This window comes from Phycodurus eques, chromosome 22, assembly GCF_024500275.1.
Source record: "Phycodurus eques isolate BA_2022a chromosome 22, UOR_Pequ_1.1, whole genome shotgun sequence".
NCBI classification, from domain to species: Eukaryota; Metazoa; Chordata; class Actinopteri; order Syngnathiformes; family Syngnathidae; genus Phycodurus; species Phycodurus eques.
The window spans coordinates 4,702,315-4,715,988 of NC_084546.1; the positions used below are offsets into that span (position 1 = coordinate 4,702,315).

Sequence of the window (13,674 nt, forward strand, 5' to 3'; positions counted from 1 at the left end):
TTTATCTACGCTAATAATCGTATACTGTATTGAATTTCACCCCTTCTGGCCACTGTGAGCATTTTAGCCAAATTAGCCTCATTGCTAATTCAACGGTACATTCAAGGCTGTATATTTTGCCAATACTACATGTATTTTTTTTTCCTTTAAAAAAGGACTCATCAAAATTGCCGAACAATTTTTCTACTTAGAGCGATTAAATTTTCTCTAGAATACTTTCATAAATAATACAATAAAGCTTACACCATTATTTACTAGTTATGCATGACCAGTTTGCATTACTAGCTTGAAGCTTTCTCACATAATCGTCACCAATGTCAAATAGACTGTCTAATTATTATTTAGGCTCATTTTCAATGCATGTTTACTCAGTGGTGAAAACTTAAAACTGCCTATAAGTTCTTCATTTCAACAAGATTGCTTCATAGTCAATGTTATGTTGGTCATATAAAACAAAAGCAGCCCATTTTGTTTCTAATAAATGTAAGCATCAGGCGTTAAAACTAAACGTCTTTATTCCTCAAGTTTAACAATGACCCAATTCCAACAAATATTGTCAATACTCTGCTTCATATTGTAAAGTATAAAAAGATGAAGAAACAAAAAGATTCTGTAGTGACTTACAACTCCACTTGTATGTAGCGTCATGTGTTAATAGGTGGGCGGTGGGGAGGGGGTTTATGTCCAAATGCCTCAAGGATCGCAATGGTATGAGATATTCACGGCATGACTGTGTCACAAAATATCACTTATTAAAATAACATTTTATTGTGTCAGTTTATGCAACAGGAGTCTGCATCAGTTATCGATACCGCATTATAAGCAAATGTACACAGCACGATAACAGTCAAATACACCGCCGCAATTCCATTGTTCGCGCACGTATGATACAGACTACACAGACCTGAACATGTCCTGTTGTCATGCAGCGAGTCTTCTCTTTCTGTGTCAAAAAAATATATCAAGACTCAAATCTGGAGCACATTTACAGAGGACAGCAGATCAAGCTAAATGCTCAAATTGTTTTTTGTTTGTTTAAGAAAGTAGGAGTGCTACATACACTAAGATCATTAGAGTAAGAAAAAATAAACCACAATTAGGATTGGAAAATATTTTTCTCTTCCCCCGCCACTGAAGAGACAAAAGGAGGACATGTGTCAACTTTCGCCTCCAATAACTGACCAGAAGATAATCGACAGCTTGATGTCAAAATTGCACGTTATTTTGGGAAGACGAGGGCGAGCGCGACAGGATGCAGGGAATGTGCGTTGACAAGTGACAGATGGTCTGACGAGAGGCAAAACAAGCAGAAAACGGTTTAAAAAAAAAAAAAAAAAAAAAAAAAGACAGTTGTCATAGAAACAAAAACAACAGATGAGAATGTCCGACAGATTAAATGAGGTATTGCACAGATGAATACAAAAAAGCATAAAGGCAACAACAAATATACAGCAAATTGATAGAAAATGTACATTTTTTTTTGTGATTTGAAATTAGAGATTCCTTTTTTAAGAACGAAAGGAACAATTTTTTGCATCATAATCATCCAAAGGTGTGGAAGGGAATACAGGTGGGGAAAGAAAAGATCACTAGTCATCCCATTCATCCTCATCTTCAAAGTCCTCGTCATCTTCATCGTCGTCGTCCTCATCTATGGAAGAGAATCAGACTTGAGTGAGGCAGACAAAAATGACCCCTGGGGAATTCTGGGAATTGTTAGAACAGTGGTTCTTAAACTTTTTACACAAAGTACCACCTACAAAAATATTTAGCCCTCTGTAGTCAAATCAAATTTGTATTTAATGAGTCATTAAATACAAATAAGCTAAATAACTTTGCACCTAAAAAGGTGTTTGAAAATAAGCATTTCTAAACAATTAAATGCAAATGTATTGTACTTAAAAGTTAAATACAATTGAAATGTACTCAACGGTACAGTACTGGATTTAAAAAAAGCCCCTGTATTATGCACAGTTTGGCCATTTAATTCAGTGATTCTTGTGCATACCATTAGAGGGAGCCCGCGAACCACACTTCGAGAATCAGTGCTTTAGAATATTCAAGTACCTGAAGAATGAATGGCCTTGCTCCTCTTCTGCATGACCTCCATCAGCGCCCCCACGATGCCGGCTGAGGGGGCCAGGGAGGAAGGAGGTGAGTCATTTGTTTCTTCCCTCTGAGGATGAGAAAGCAGAATTCAAGGTCAGACTGAAAACAGTCGGCCAAGGTTTACAGTAATGAGGAGATACTCACAGGTTTGAGTTGGATTCCTTGTCGGATTTGGTCCAGGAGTGCGTCTCGCCCGGTGGTGTTGGACACAGGCCGCTCCTTCTGCTCTACCTTCTTCAGATGGGTGCCTTCCCGGATCTGAGTCAGCAAGGCTGACTTGCCCCCGGCGGGCGGCAGGGTGCCATCCACTCCGTTGGCCTCAAAGGACACCGGCGGGGGTCCGGGAGGGGGCGGAGGAGGCGGAGGGGGCGGTGCTCCCCCGAAGGAAGGAATGGAAGATGTGGGGGGCGGTGGAGGAGGCGGCCCGGGTGCAGAGGCGTGGGCCGGCGGCGGGGGCGGCGGCAGGGAGCCTCGGCTGGGCGGAGGTGGCGGGGGAGCGGTCATTCCCGGCCGGGACGGAGGCGGGGGCGGCGGGGCGGAGACGGGGGCTCTGGAGGGCGGCGGGGGCGGCGGGGCGCCGCGTCCGCGGGCGGGAGGTGGGGGCGGCGGGGCTGAGCCATGGTGAGGGGGAGGCGGAGGAGGGCCACCTCTGGATGGCGGGGGCGGAGGAGCTGGAAAAAGAAAAAAACTTCGATTTAATCCATTTTTTTAAGTATGTGGGTTTTCTCCAGGTACTCCAGCTTTCTCCCACAAGCCCCCCAAAAAACACATTAGATTCCTTGCCCTGCCTTACCCACTGACATCTGGATTTTGGTCTGTTTTAGTGCCGCCCCCCAGGTAGCGATGAGCAAAGTGAGATTCATTGACAACTCTGAAGTGTTCATAGGTGTGAATGTGCTTGTTTGTCTATCTGCCTCTGATTGGCCGGCGACCAGTCCAGGGCGACCAGTCCCCGCCTCTCGCCAGAAGTCAGCTGGGGTAGAATCCAACTAATCCACAACCCAAATGAGGATAAGCGGTTTTGCACATGGACGGATGGATAAAACGTCACACTCACTGCAGACATTTTTTGTTCAGGTCCGTAAAGGCACTATGCAGTTACAATGATACGCCACTGAAGGGCAGCATTCACACATTACCGTTCATATTATGGTGCGCTAACATGTTATAGGTGTGTTTTTCTTAAGGCTGACGGGAAACAGAAACCACAGTGCACACCAAATCAACCACATAGACACCTGGTGTAAAAAACAAAACAAACAAAAGGTCTGGGTTGGGTTCCTAGTTTGTGTTGTCAACCACTGTGTTGCTTCTCAGTGTGAAAACTAGTGTGACATTCAGTGGATAAAAGATTATACCTTTTTCTTCACCCAAGTTTAATTGAAGAGTTCAACCGGAAAAGCCATGAAGTACCATTAAGACGAAAATAGAGCCATGCCTAAAAGCATACAGCCTATCACTGCATCTTTCGATGCTACATTTCCTAACAGAAACACCAAGCGCCATGAATATTTGGCTGCAGCTGCCGTCATCTCATTTTCATCACAAACTCGTCATGTACGTCCACAAACATGGCAGCGGCAGCTATTTCTAGTTAACTCACCGCTATTACAGCTTACATTTTGCAGGAAAGTGAGTGCAAGTTATTTTTTATTCTCAAAGCCTAATACTTACCATTTTAGTGTAATTTTAAAGTTACGCGAACATTTTTGACTTGTCTGTTATTTTTTTGGGAGTTGTCTGGTTTTGCCATTAAAAAATAAAGACCTCTTTGAAAGACTTCAATCAAGAGTGAGATTTGTTTCCCCAAATTAGCCTCCTAGTGAGGTTAAGCGGTTCGTAAAATGGATGGATAGCTTTAACCTGGAACCAGAACTAAAAAAAAAAAAAAATTCACTACACCAAAACAAAACAAAAAATAAAATACAAAAAAAAAAAAAACAAAAAAAAAAAAAAAAGATTTAAGACGCCTGCTTTTTCGTTTCAACTCTTCAATTTTTGCCATAGCTTTTTATGACAAACGCGGTGCTGATTATCATTTGACATGCATGGTGTGTCACACCAGACCATGCGTGGAAACGTACCAATGCAGGGAGGCCCTGAGGATAAAACCACAGCACCGGTTACGTTGACGTCAGTTACCATTTTCAGAAGCGACACATAGCGCACTCTCGTGTGGCCCACCTTGTCTGCGCAGCTCATTTTTGACAGCTTCTACTCCACCCTTCTTCTCAATGAAGTCATAGATGACCTTGGAGGTCTCTTTGTCCTTGAGCTGAGCCTCGGAGATGCCGCACATGTCGAAGAGGTTCTTCAGCTCGGGGTCCAAGTTATTCAGCTGTGAGGACAAAACAAAACAAAAAAATCCCAGAATGGTTAACATAGCGGAAAATGGTAATCTCAGAAAATAAAGAATATTAGCCTGAATATCGTTACTGTCTGTCTCCATGGGTTGCTCCACTGTTTGATTTCAAATATCCATCCATCCATTTTCCGAGCTGCTTCTCCTTGATTTCAAATATCCATTGTTTAAAGAGTTATAATTATTGTCACCTCAATGCTATTTTCATTAGCATGTCTACAGAGGTTTGCATTTTGTGTTAGCATAATGCTTTTTTTTTTTTAATTTTTGTTTTTAAAAAGTGTATAAATGAAGTTTGATCAAATACATGTGTAATTCTCGTTGCTTTAGATTTCAACTTCCAGTGGGAGTGTCAAACAGCTTCAAGGAAGCAATTGGCCTCTTTTTTTTGAAGAATTGCTCACCACCACCCTCTAGTGTTCGTAACCAATTTTTGCTGAGAACCAATTGCTCTTTGAACTAAAATGTTGCAGGCCCCTGTGTCAATCCACTGATTTATACCAGAAGATGGGAACAATTCATTTGAATGACATCATCCATTCCTATCAATTTTAAGGCCTTGAAAGCATTGACTTGTGAAATGAAATCATTTGAATTTCAGCACGGCCCGGTATAATCTCATACTGGGGATGCTTTTTTTTGGGAACAAGTCCAAGGATTATGCAAACACAGGTCGCCTTCCCTCCAAAAATCTCCTTGTGTAACTGCACTGACGACACGGCCGTGCGGCGAAGATTAATATTTTGGAGCCGATGGTTAATTTCAAAGATCTGTAAGTCTGAATGACACGGAGCTAAACAGCCAGGCCTTGATTTGAAAGCATGTGGAGTGTCACGCACCCATCATGTTGATTCATACACGGCAAAGTTGCATTGTTTCCTTTAAGCCTTTACTTACGTCAAAGCCTGTGTTTGGATCCCATCCTACGTGCCCAATGTGCCTGTGCCAAAGCAGAGATGCGTGAATCAACAAAACCACAGGTGACACCTTCACTGGCAAATCGGTCTTGAATCGAAGTGTGAAAATGCCATAAACAAATAAAGCCCAGTGACTCACTGGAAGTTGCTCGGTGTGCCGATGTCAGCCTTGGTGAGCCTCTTCTTTTTGCCTTTGCCCTTCTTCTCCTTCTTGAAGGTGGAGTGCATGATGTTGTTCATCTGAGAGTTGCTATGGAAACGGTGCCCCGTGCTGATCTCTGGGTTTTTGATGTCCACAGTGGCCATTGGCAGCGTGGGGCCTAGAAGATGACATTGAGAGAAAGCCTTAACGCCATATTTCTATAGAAAGTACAGGGTGCCCCATAAGTCACAATGCACTTCCTTTTTTCTATTTCCTTTCAGGTATCATTCGGACAGATGCGGTGGGCGTCGTCTGACTATTTCGCAACTACAAGCTCACTCGGGTAGATTTTACACATATAGAGAGGAGAGTAACACAAAAACACAGTCCCATTTCTGCAGATTTAGTCCCAGAGGCTTACATACCTTTCAAACTGTCACGACAAGGACTTTTTGGTGTTTTGCTGGGTAAAGGCGAAGCGGAGCGACTGCGTCTCCTCCTCACCCTGTCCCAAATACCCCCACTATCTCGATCGTGGCATGCGCCCCCCCTGACGTCTAGCAGCATGTCGCCGATGAAGCTGTGAGCTCGCACTTGTGTGAAGGAGGGCTCCGAGAGACCCGGGTAAAGTTCATCCTGGGGGAGAACCAAGCAGTGCAAGGTGGACAAGCAGCTAGCCGGGCCCAAGCCCCTGCCGCCGGCTCCCGCTCCACCGCCGCTTTCGCCGCCGAGCTCTTCCGAGGGAGCGGACAGGAAGGTGGTGCAGAACATCATCGCTGCGAGGGAGATCCTGGAGTGAACTTGCACCGGCTCCGAAGACAGACGATTTTCTCAGGACAATAAATGACAAATTGTTTCTGGTGGACGCATCATATCCAGGTGAGAATCAACTCTGGAAAAAGAATCCTCCTTCGGTGACAAATAAATCCACTCTCGAAAGTCAAGAAGATGGTTCTGCCTGGTCTAAAAAGATTTCCAAAACACAAGAGCCAAAGGAGGTGCACATCGTAAGCCAACTTGGATTTAGCCTTTAATACCCTCATCAGACATCTGGAAGAGTGGACTGGTGTGCTGTCTGAGCTGAAGGGACGCACATCCTGCCAACACTTGTTTGGACAAGCCCTCCATCAGGACAGCTGGAGTCCCTGCTGTGATTGTCAATCGACACACATGGACGCTTTTCCAACCGACTTTCCATCGCAAGATTATCCCGCTTGGATTGGCTGGACGCTGTCATATCTCCACCCACTTTTACTGGTTTCTCCTCCCTTTCCCATCAAACCACACACACTCGGGGCTCTAATCCCGTCGTATTATTTGAGGATTTAGCACACAGATTTTATGTAACTCTTCATGGATGCCTAATCCCATATTAAATCTCTGTTTATGAACACACGAAGGTCGGGAGGGAAAGTAAGGGACAAAGAGGATGGAAATTGGTGATTGGGAGAAGAACCGTCTGGGACAAAATCCATTCACCTAAAAACAGCAAGCATACTAAGAAATGTGACGTTAGCGACAGGAAACGGTGGAGGACGTACCATTTGGAGGCTCGCGTCTCTTCTCTGTGAACACAGACAAATGAAATAGTTACAACGTTGCGCTAAGCGGTGGCTTGGCGAGAAGCTAAGGCAGAGTTTGTGAAAAAGAAAGGCTTGGCGAAATTGGGGGAGTTAGTGAGCTACGTTCGGCACATACATACAGTTATTATGACAGCCGTACATCCGAAAGAAAGTGTGGCAAAGGTCCAGGAGAAGCGACCTGGATGCAAAGATGCTGCTGTATTATGGTGCGAGTTCTCTGGAGAACAGAGGAAAGAAGCCTTCTAAGCAAAGAGTCAACCCAAAGCAGAAAGAGGAAAGTGAAGGTTCCAATGGAAGGTTTAGTTTAGAAGAAGATGACAAGGGTGAGAGACAAATATGCTTCATCAAACCTGAGCGGTGAAATTGTGCAAAGAAATTTAGACTTTTTCTTCAGGGTTTGCAAGAAAGATGATTGTCAGTGTGGTTGAAAAGATAATTATTGAATCTTTATCTTCGATTCATGACAGGTTCTGCTGTTGCATTTGGTCTCTAGTGCCCTCCTTAGGACAGGGACTACATTACATTTTCTATATAAGCTTTTGCAACTTGCCTATTTTAGAACGCAACATCTGATGGATAAATATGTACACTGTACATTTACCGATCTGCTGGGTTGTAGCAGACTGAAGATGGTGACGAACGTGTCGTGTTTTTGCATGTGATTACACACTGGGAAAATGACACGCTTAGAAGTTGACTTCTACATTCTTGAAGGCACTTTGCCATTGCCTGAGCTGAACTACAATCAATCACTAAGGGGTGGTTAAAGAGGGTGAGGCGCAATAAGGAGGTCAGTACCAGTTTTCCTTTGCCTTTTGCCCAAGAGCTCTGCCAGGTGACCTCGGAAACGCTTAGCCTCCTCCTCGCTAGCAAAGTTCAGGCCCACTTGGCTGGACTGTAGGTTTGGGTGAGGGGACAACAAAAGAATGAACACAGAAAGAAAACAAAGGCACAATTCATCATACAGTCATAGACAGCTGACTGTACAATGAGTGTTGAGTTTATTGTGCTTAATCAAGTTTGACCATGTGTACACAGCGATGAGTCTCTTATCACCACAATTTACAGTGCCGCATACTTCGCGGTCTACTACACCCACCAACACTGCGGCACAGCAGGTAACACGTGTCTTGCTTAAGACTTTCGTTATTGGATAAAATCTCAATACAATAAATATATTCAATTTCAAACTGAAGCATACAAAGGCACAGTCGTTTCTGTTTTATATTAAAAACCGGTTTCCCATCGATGAGAGGGCATGCGCTTTTGTCAATATGATGGAGATGGAGACGCCTTTAAGCTTCTGAATCAGCGTTTCTATAAATAGATGCAAAATACATCATCATTATGGTTGCCGGGGGAAGGTGGAAGTCAACTCACGTCTCCAGCAAATGTGATGAAGTACGGTCTGGAGGGATTCATGTTGAAGTTGTTGTACAGCTCCTGTTCGAACAGCATCTTACCGTCCTGTTAGAAAACACACCATGTAGGATAGAGAAGGCACAGGTGCGTTACGTTTCTGATGTTGACACTCAACCGCATCCCATTCGCCTACCTTGACGTCAAAGACTCGGATGAAGTAGGAGCGCTGCGGGTTGTCCTTGATCAGACAGGCAACGCCGCAACATCTCTTGGTCCATGTGGCGTTCCTGTCTGCAGTGAACACCTGGACCACCCCTGAGGATAATGTCTAGGATCGGGGAAAGACACACAGCAACAGAGTCAAGCCTCACTTATGTCTTACAATAATGTTGAATACAAATTTTCGGTACTTGGCGAGCCAAGTACTTTTTTTAGGTGGTACTTGAGAACCACTGCCTTAAGGTTTTAAGATCTTATTGGGGCTAAGCACACATGCTCGGATTAGATTAACTTTACACGATAAAACTAAGAACAGGAAGCTGCTCAAGAACTATAAAAACTTATTTAAAAGCCATTACTAAAAGTGACACTCCGACCTCATCACCGGCATTAAACGAGAAATCCTTCCTGCTTCTTTACGTTAACGAAGTTAAAGGATACACGTAAAGCACAGACGAGCGGTGCACCCTTTCAGACGCAGCTCAGACTCCATTTTGGTTTCACAGGTTGCTGTGGGGGTTCCGGCGTCATGTGGGGTTCAGCTATTAACGCACAGATGAAAGCATCAGGGATGGAAACACATGCTGAGCTGATGGGCCATTTTAGTTCCCATCATGTCTCGCATCATGTCTCGTGTTCACATTTGGGAAGAACAGGTTGAGGCTTGGAGGTGTTTTCTGCCACGGAAGCCCTCAGGTGTCATTTTATCTTGTGACTGACAAGCGTGACTGAGAAGCTTGCAAGGAACACAAACACGGGTTCCTGTTCTGAGTTAAATATTGATAGAAGTGACAACTTGTACTGCTCATGATATCCTTTTTGAAGCATTGCCACATTTGCTAAAGTGCATCATGCTGCCCACGGGCATTCCTGCACACAAGGAAAAGCAGCACAGACATTACATCATGGTCAGCATTAGTCAATCAGTCCATTACGATGCTACATTACTGCATGCTCCGTTAAATACACAAATAGAGGCTCCAATACATGTTTTTGCTTTGCTTATACAGTACACACATGATTACACGACATGTTCTGAAAGGCCACTTCTTTAGTAATTCCTTTACATAATAGCTTCAAATCAAATTCTCATGGCACCAGTAAAAAGCGGCTATTTTAAGGTATTTTTAATGACGTCAGGACTTAAGAGCCTGAGGGTTCTTCTGCCCATGGAGTGCTGATAGTTCCTGACAGGGTCAAAGATGACAGGAAGTGAAGCGCTGGCTGTAGCTTTATGGCTTCATGAGCTCGCTTGCTTCTTTTACTCAAACCAGTGACGACAATTTTTTATTTGTGCCCCTCGAGTACAAGGAGACAAGAAAGCTTGACCTCATTTGTGCAGGAGGTAGAAATAGATAAAAGAAGCAGTTAAAATTAGATTATTATTATTATTTTTTTTTAAATAATGGTGACAGGAAGGAGATAGATAGGGCAATATCGAGTGGAATCATGTTCCACTTATCCAGCACAAATCACCAAAGGAGGTCTGACCACACGACTTCCTGTAGGATGGGGATTGCTGATCAGGCAGTCTGTGCACGCGCACACAAACACACAGCGTCGATTGGACCCCTAACAACCCCCCCCCCCCCCGAGGCCGGCAGTACTGCTGATGGTGAAAAGCGAGGGAATACCAATGAGCATCTCTGCACGTGCATGAGTCAAAGCAGTCGTGAAATCATGTTCCTCGATTTTTTTTTATTGCACTGACTAAGCAATAAAAACCTCACTTGACCCATTTTCCACAGTCAACCAGGAATACAATCAAGAAGTAGAAGCAAAAAGCAACAAGAGACACTATGTGCAATATATAAGACAGCCGTTAAATCACTCCCAGGCATTTTAATTAGATTATTGAGGAGACACAATGTCAGAGACAAGCTACCCTCTCTGCATGCAAAGATCTAGTACAATTGCGAGGAATGCTCCCAATTCCCCCGTCTCATGCAGAGTGACACAATTGCCAAAGAGCGCCGGAGGAACGTCGTCGCCGTATTTCTGAGCGGGCCTACGTCAACCTACGGCACACCCCAGAAACCTGTGTTCTTACGCAAGAGGGAAGACAAAGAGAGCATAGTGTGAGGTGAGCACATGTACGTCTGTCAAGGCTCACGGGGAAAGGAAATGGAGCACAGGTAGCTCACTGCTGTCAGGTGAGCAAAAAGAAAAAGAAAAAAAAAACGCTTCCCCAACCACTGCAAACTTCACCTTCACGAATCAGTGAATACATTGAGGAAGCAAACTGAGATGAGGTCACATGAAAATCAGAACATAAGGGCCATTACAATACAATAGTGTGGCTGATACGCCATGACACTTATAAACAACATTATAAAAAGGGTGATATGGAAGTAATCTTAAAAACTATGACACTCCAGATCAGTCACTCCCAACCACTGTCCTATGGGAAATTGTACAACTTCACAAATTTTTTTCACGCTTTACAAATAGCATATCATTGTTCATCTATCTATGAGAGTTATGTATGGTGACAGGCAGAGCAATTAAATGCTTTTTCCACTAGATGGAAGAAGACAGCGATGCTCAAATAAACGGGCCACATAATCACACCGAGTAAGTACATTATTGTATCAATTGAGACAACACCATCATCATTATTTCAGTATATGTACGTTTGGTAAGATGTGGGATATTTAAAAAAGGAAAATATGTGCCTTGGCTCAATTCGGGTTGGGAAAAACAGCTCCAGCCCACTAGGGGGAAGCACACTGACAATGTTTGATATAACCACCTTTGACCAAATGACGAGCTACATAATGGACTAAACTGATAACTGAAAATTAAAAAACATACTCCAATATCCATCATCCATTCTGCAGAGCATAATTTGCCTTTGACTAACAAAAGTATTATCCTCTGCGTTTAACTTGAAAGTATCTCCACAATGCTGACGTGACTCCAATGCCACCTTCCCGGAAGTTACGTCAGACTGTTAAAGTGCCACAGGTGTCAAAAGTACTGGAGCATTTGTTTTTTCTTTTCTCTCGAATGCCAGCCATTGAAAGTGGATAAATACATAGTGTTAAACTAAGTAATAGAAAAGGAGAGAAGGGACAGACTCAAAGGTGATTTATTTGTATTTTAGGTGACACGGCACTGTAGTCAGACTGGTCGAGCAAGACTTCAGATTTTTGGGGACTGAAGACGGGACGGGGGGATAAAATAAAATAAAATGCCCCGATGAGTTTTCACTAGTCAGCGCTGTCCCCTGCCAAGCCTTGTCGGCACATTCCTTCAGTGAACACACTTCCCGAAAACAACCCAGGTTCGGCTAACCTTATATAATACCGACACACACACACACACACACACACACACACACACACACACACACACACACACACACACACACACACACACACACACACACCACACACACGCTACTTTTGCGAGCCGATGATTGATTTAGCAGCTAACTATATCAACTCGGTCGTAGCGGAGGGGCGGAGCTATGTCAGGTAACAACATTTCCTGGGTGACTTCAGGTGTGTCAAGCGTCAACTTTTAAGCGTCGAGGTCGGAAAAAACAAAACAAAACTGGATGACAACGCAGGTTACGGCCGAAAGTGACCGTCCGGAGCGAGTTCGAAGTCCCCCCTCCACCCCCGCCGTCTCGGCTGTCAAAACAAACCCACCTTCCCAACTCCAATAGGAAAAGAAAGGGACAAGCTAACGTCAAACATGAAGCGTGGCGCAATCATAATAAACCAAGTTATCGCAAGGTTAATATAAAGTAACTTACGATGCATTTCCTGCCGAGGTGGTTGAAAAGGTAGTCATTCTCTTGAGGCGTCAGTAGCATGGAACCGACATTTATATGCCGTTGTTGCTTATGAAGTCCACTCATTGTTCACCAAACGATAACGTATTACGGACTCTAAGACGGTAAACTGAGTCCGGAAAGATCCATAAACAATCCCCGGGTCATCCGTGGCCTTCGTCCGTCCCCCCGTCCCCCCCCCCCCCACTTAAGTCACTTTGATCCGATCGTCGTACAGCTGTGATGTCAGAAGTGCTGAAGAAGAAGACGCCAGATCTTGCTTGTGTGCGAAATAAGGTCGAAAATAGAGCGGAAAAGGGCAAAAAAAAACTTTCCTGGGAAGTCCAGCTGCCTTAGCGCCCGCAGCCTGTTCCATCCAACATGGCAGTGTCAGGACGAGTCCATTCTTGTGGAATGGGGTGTCACGACCTCCTACGGCTGCGTCCCACGCCCTAAAAAAAAAAACAAAAAAAAAAACACGCGTTGACGTCATCATCTCACAATTGAACATGGTTTTGTTATACTTGGATTGAAGTGGCTTTATTAATACACATAAAATAACATGTCTCGCGATATCCTCTCTTAGGGTTTGGTACGGTCCTGTCCGCCCCTGCCTTTTATGACAGGAATGTGTGCAGTGCAGAATGGGAGGAGGTAAGACACAAGGTGCATGTTGCCAGCATAATAGTGTGAGCTACTTGAGGGACTAGGGGTTGAAATTAATGCAAATCTAAATGCACCTTTAAAAAAAAAAAAAAAAAGAAGTATTAAAATGATAATTCCTTTCCTCATATAGGATTGTGCTGCTTAATTCAGTCAGAAAAGAGGGTCTGCAGTTATCTGGGCATTATAAAGAACCATTCTCCATGGATTTAAGACTTAATTTGCTCCCTGGACTATGAATGCAGCTCGGATGATTCATCACAACGCACTAAATATAGTCCATAATACATTGAGGTAAAATTAAGACTGCTCTAGTTAGTGTACATACCCTTAGGGGCACGAGGACCATGTGTGGCACATACATGAATCATTCCTAAGCTTTGTCCTTTATGTATTATATTTCTATCGTTATCTTCGCCTTTTTACACAAGTATACATCATTGCCTCCATGAGTCATACACATTTCAACAGTAAGCCTGATGATATTTTTGCAACATGCTCAGTCAGGCTCATCAATGGGTGTCACGCAGAATGGC

At 43.9% G+C, this 13,674-nt stretch overlaps 1 protein-coding gene across 3 annotated transcripts; it reads right to left on the minus strand.

Annotated features, from left to right (window-relative positions):
• Positions 1–497: 497 nt before the first annotated feature.
• On the minus strand, positions 498–12,869 carry waslb (WASP like actin nucleation promoting factor b). Of its 3 annotated transcripts, XM_061668025.1 has the most exons (11): positions 12,458–12,869; positions 8,669–8,803; positions 8,494–8,580; positions 7,912–8,008; positions 7,072–7,095; positions 5,528–5,708; positions 5,369–5,411; positions 4,294–4,447; positions 2,254–2,780; positions 2,068–2,176; positions 498–1,651 (listed from the first exon to the last, which is right to left on the minus strand). In XM_061668025.1, exons 1-11 carry the CDS (start codon positions 12,560–12,562, stop codon positions 1,590–1,592), a joined length of 1,524 nt encoding a protein of 507 aa, XP_061524009.1. In that variant the 5' UTR covers positions 12,563–12,869; the 3' UTR covers positions 498–1,589. The 3 variants fall into 3 exon arrangements, with proteins under 3 accessions (XP_061524009.1, XP_061524010.1, XP_061524011.1); XM_061668026.1 differs by lacking the exon at positions 7,072–7,095; XM_061668027.1 differs by lacking the exons at positions 7,072–7,095; positions 7,912–8,008; positions 8,494–8,580; positions 8,669–8,803; positions 12,458–12,869 and adding an exon at positions 5,956–7,062.
• Positions 12,870–13,674: the final 805 nt, after the last annotated feature.

Excerpts from the sequence above, each read along its gene's own strand:
- waslb (XM_061668025.1), bottom strand. The coding sequence starts at position 12,562 with ATGAGTGGACTTCATAAGCAACAACGGCATATAAATGTCGGTTCCATG. Across the intron at positions 8,804-12,457 it reads ACCTCGGCAGGAAATGCATC|ACATTATCCTCAGGGGTGGT; the intron begins GTAAGTTACTTT and ends CCCCGATCCTAG. Across the intron at positions 8,581-8,668 it reads TCCGAGTCTTTGACGTCAAG|GACGGTAAGATGCTGTTCGA; the intron begins GTAGGCGAATGG and ends GTTTTCTAACAG.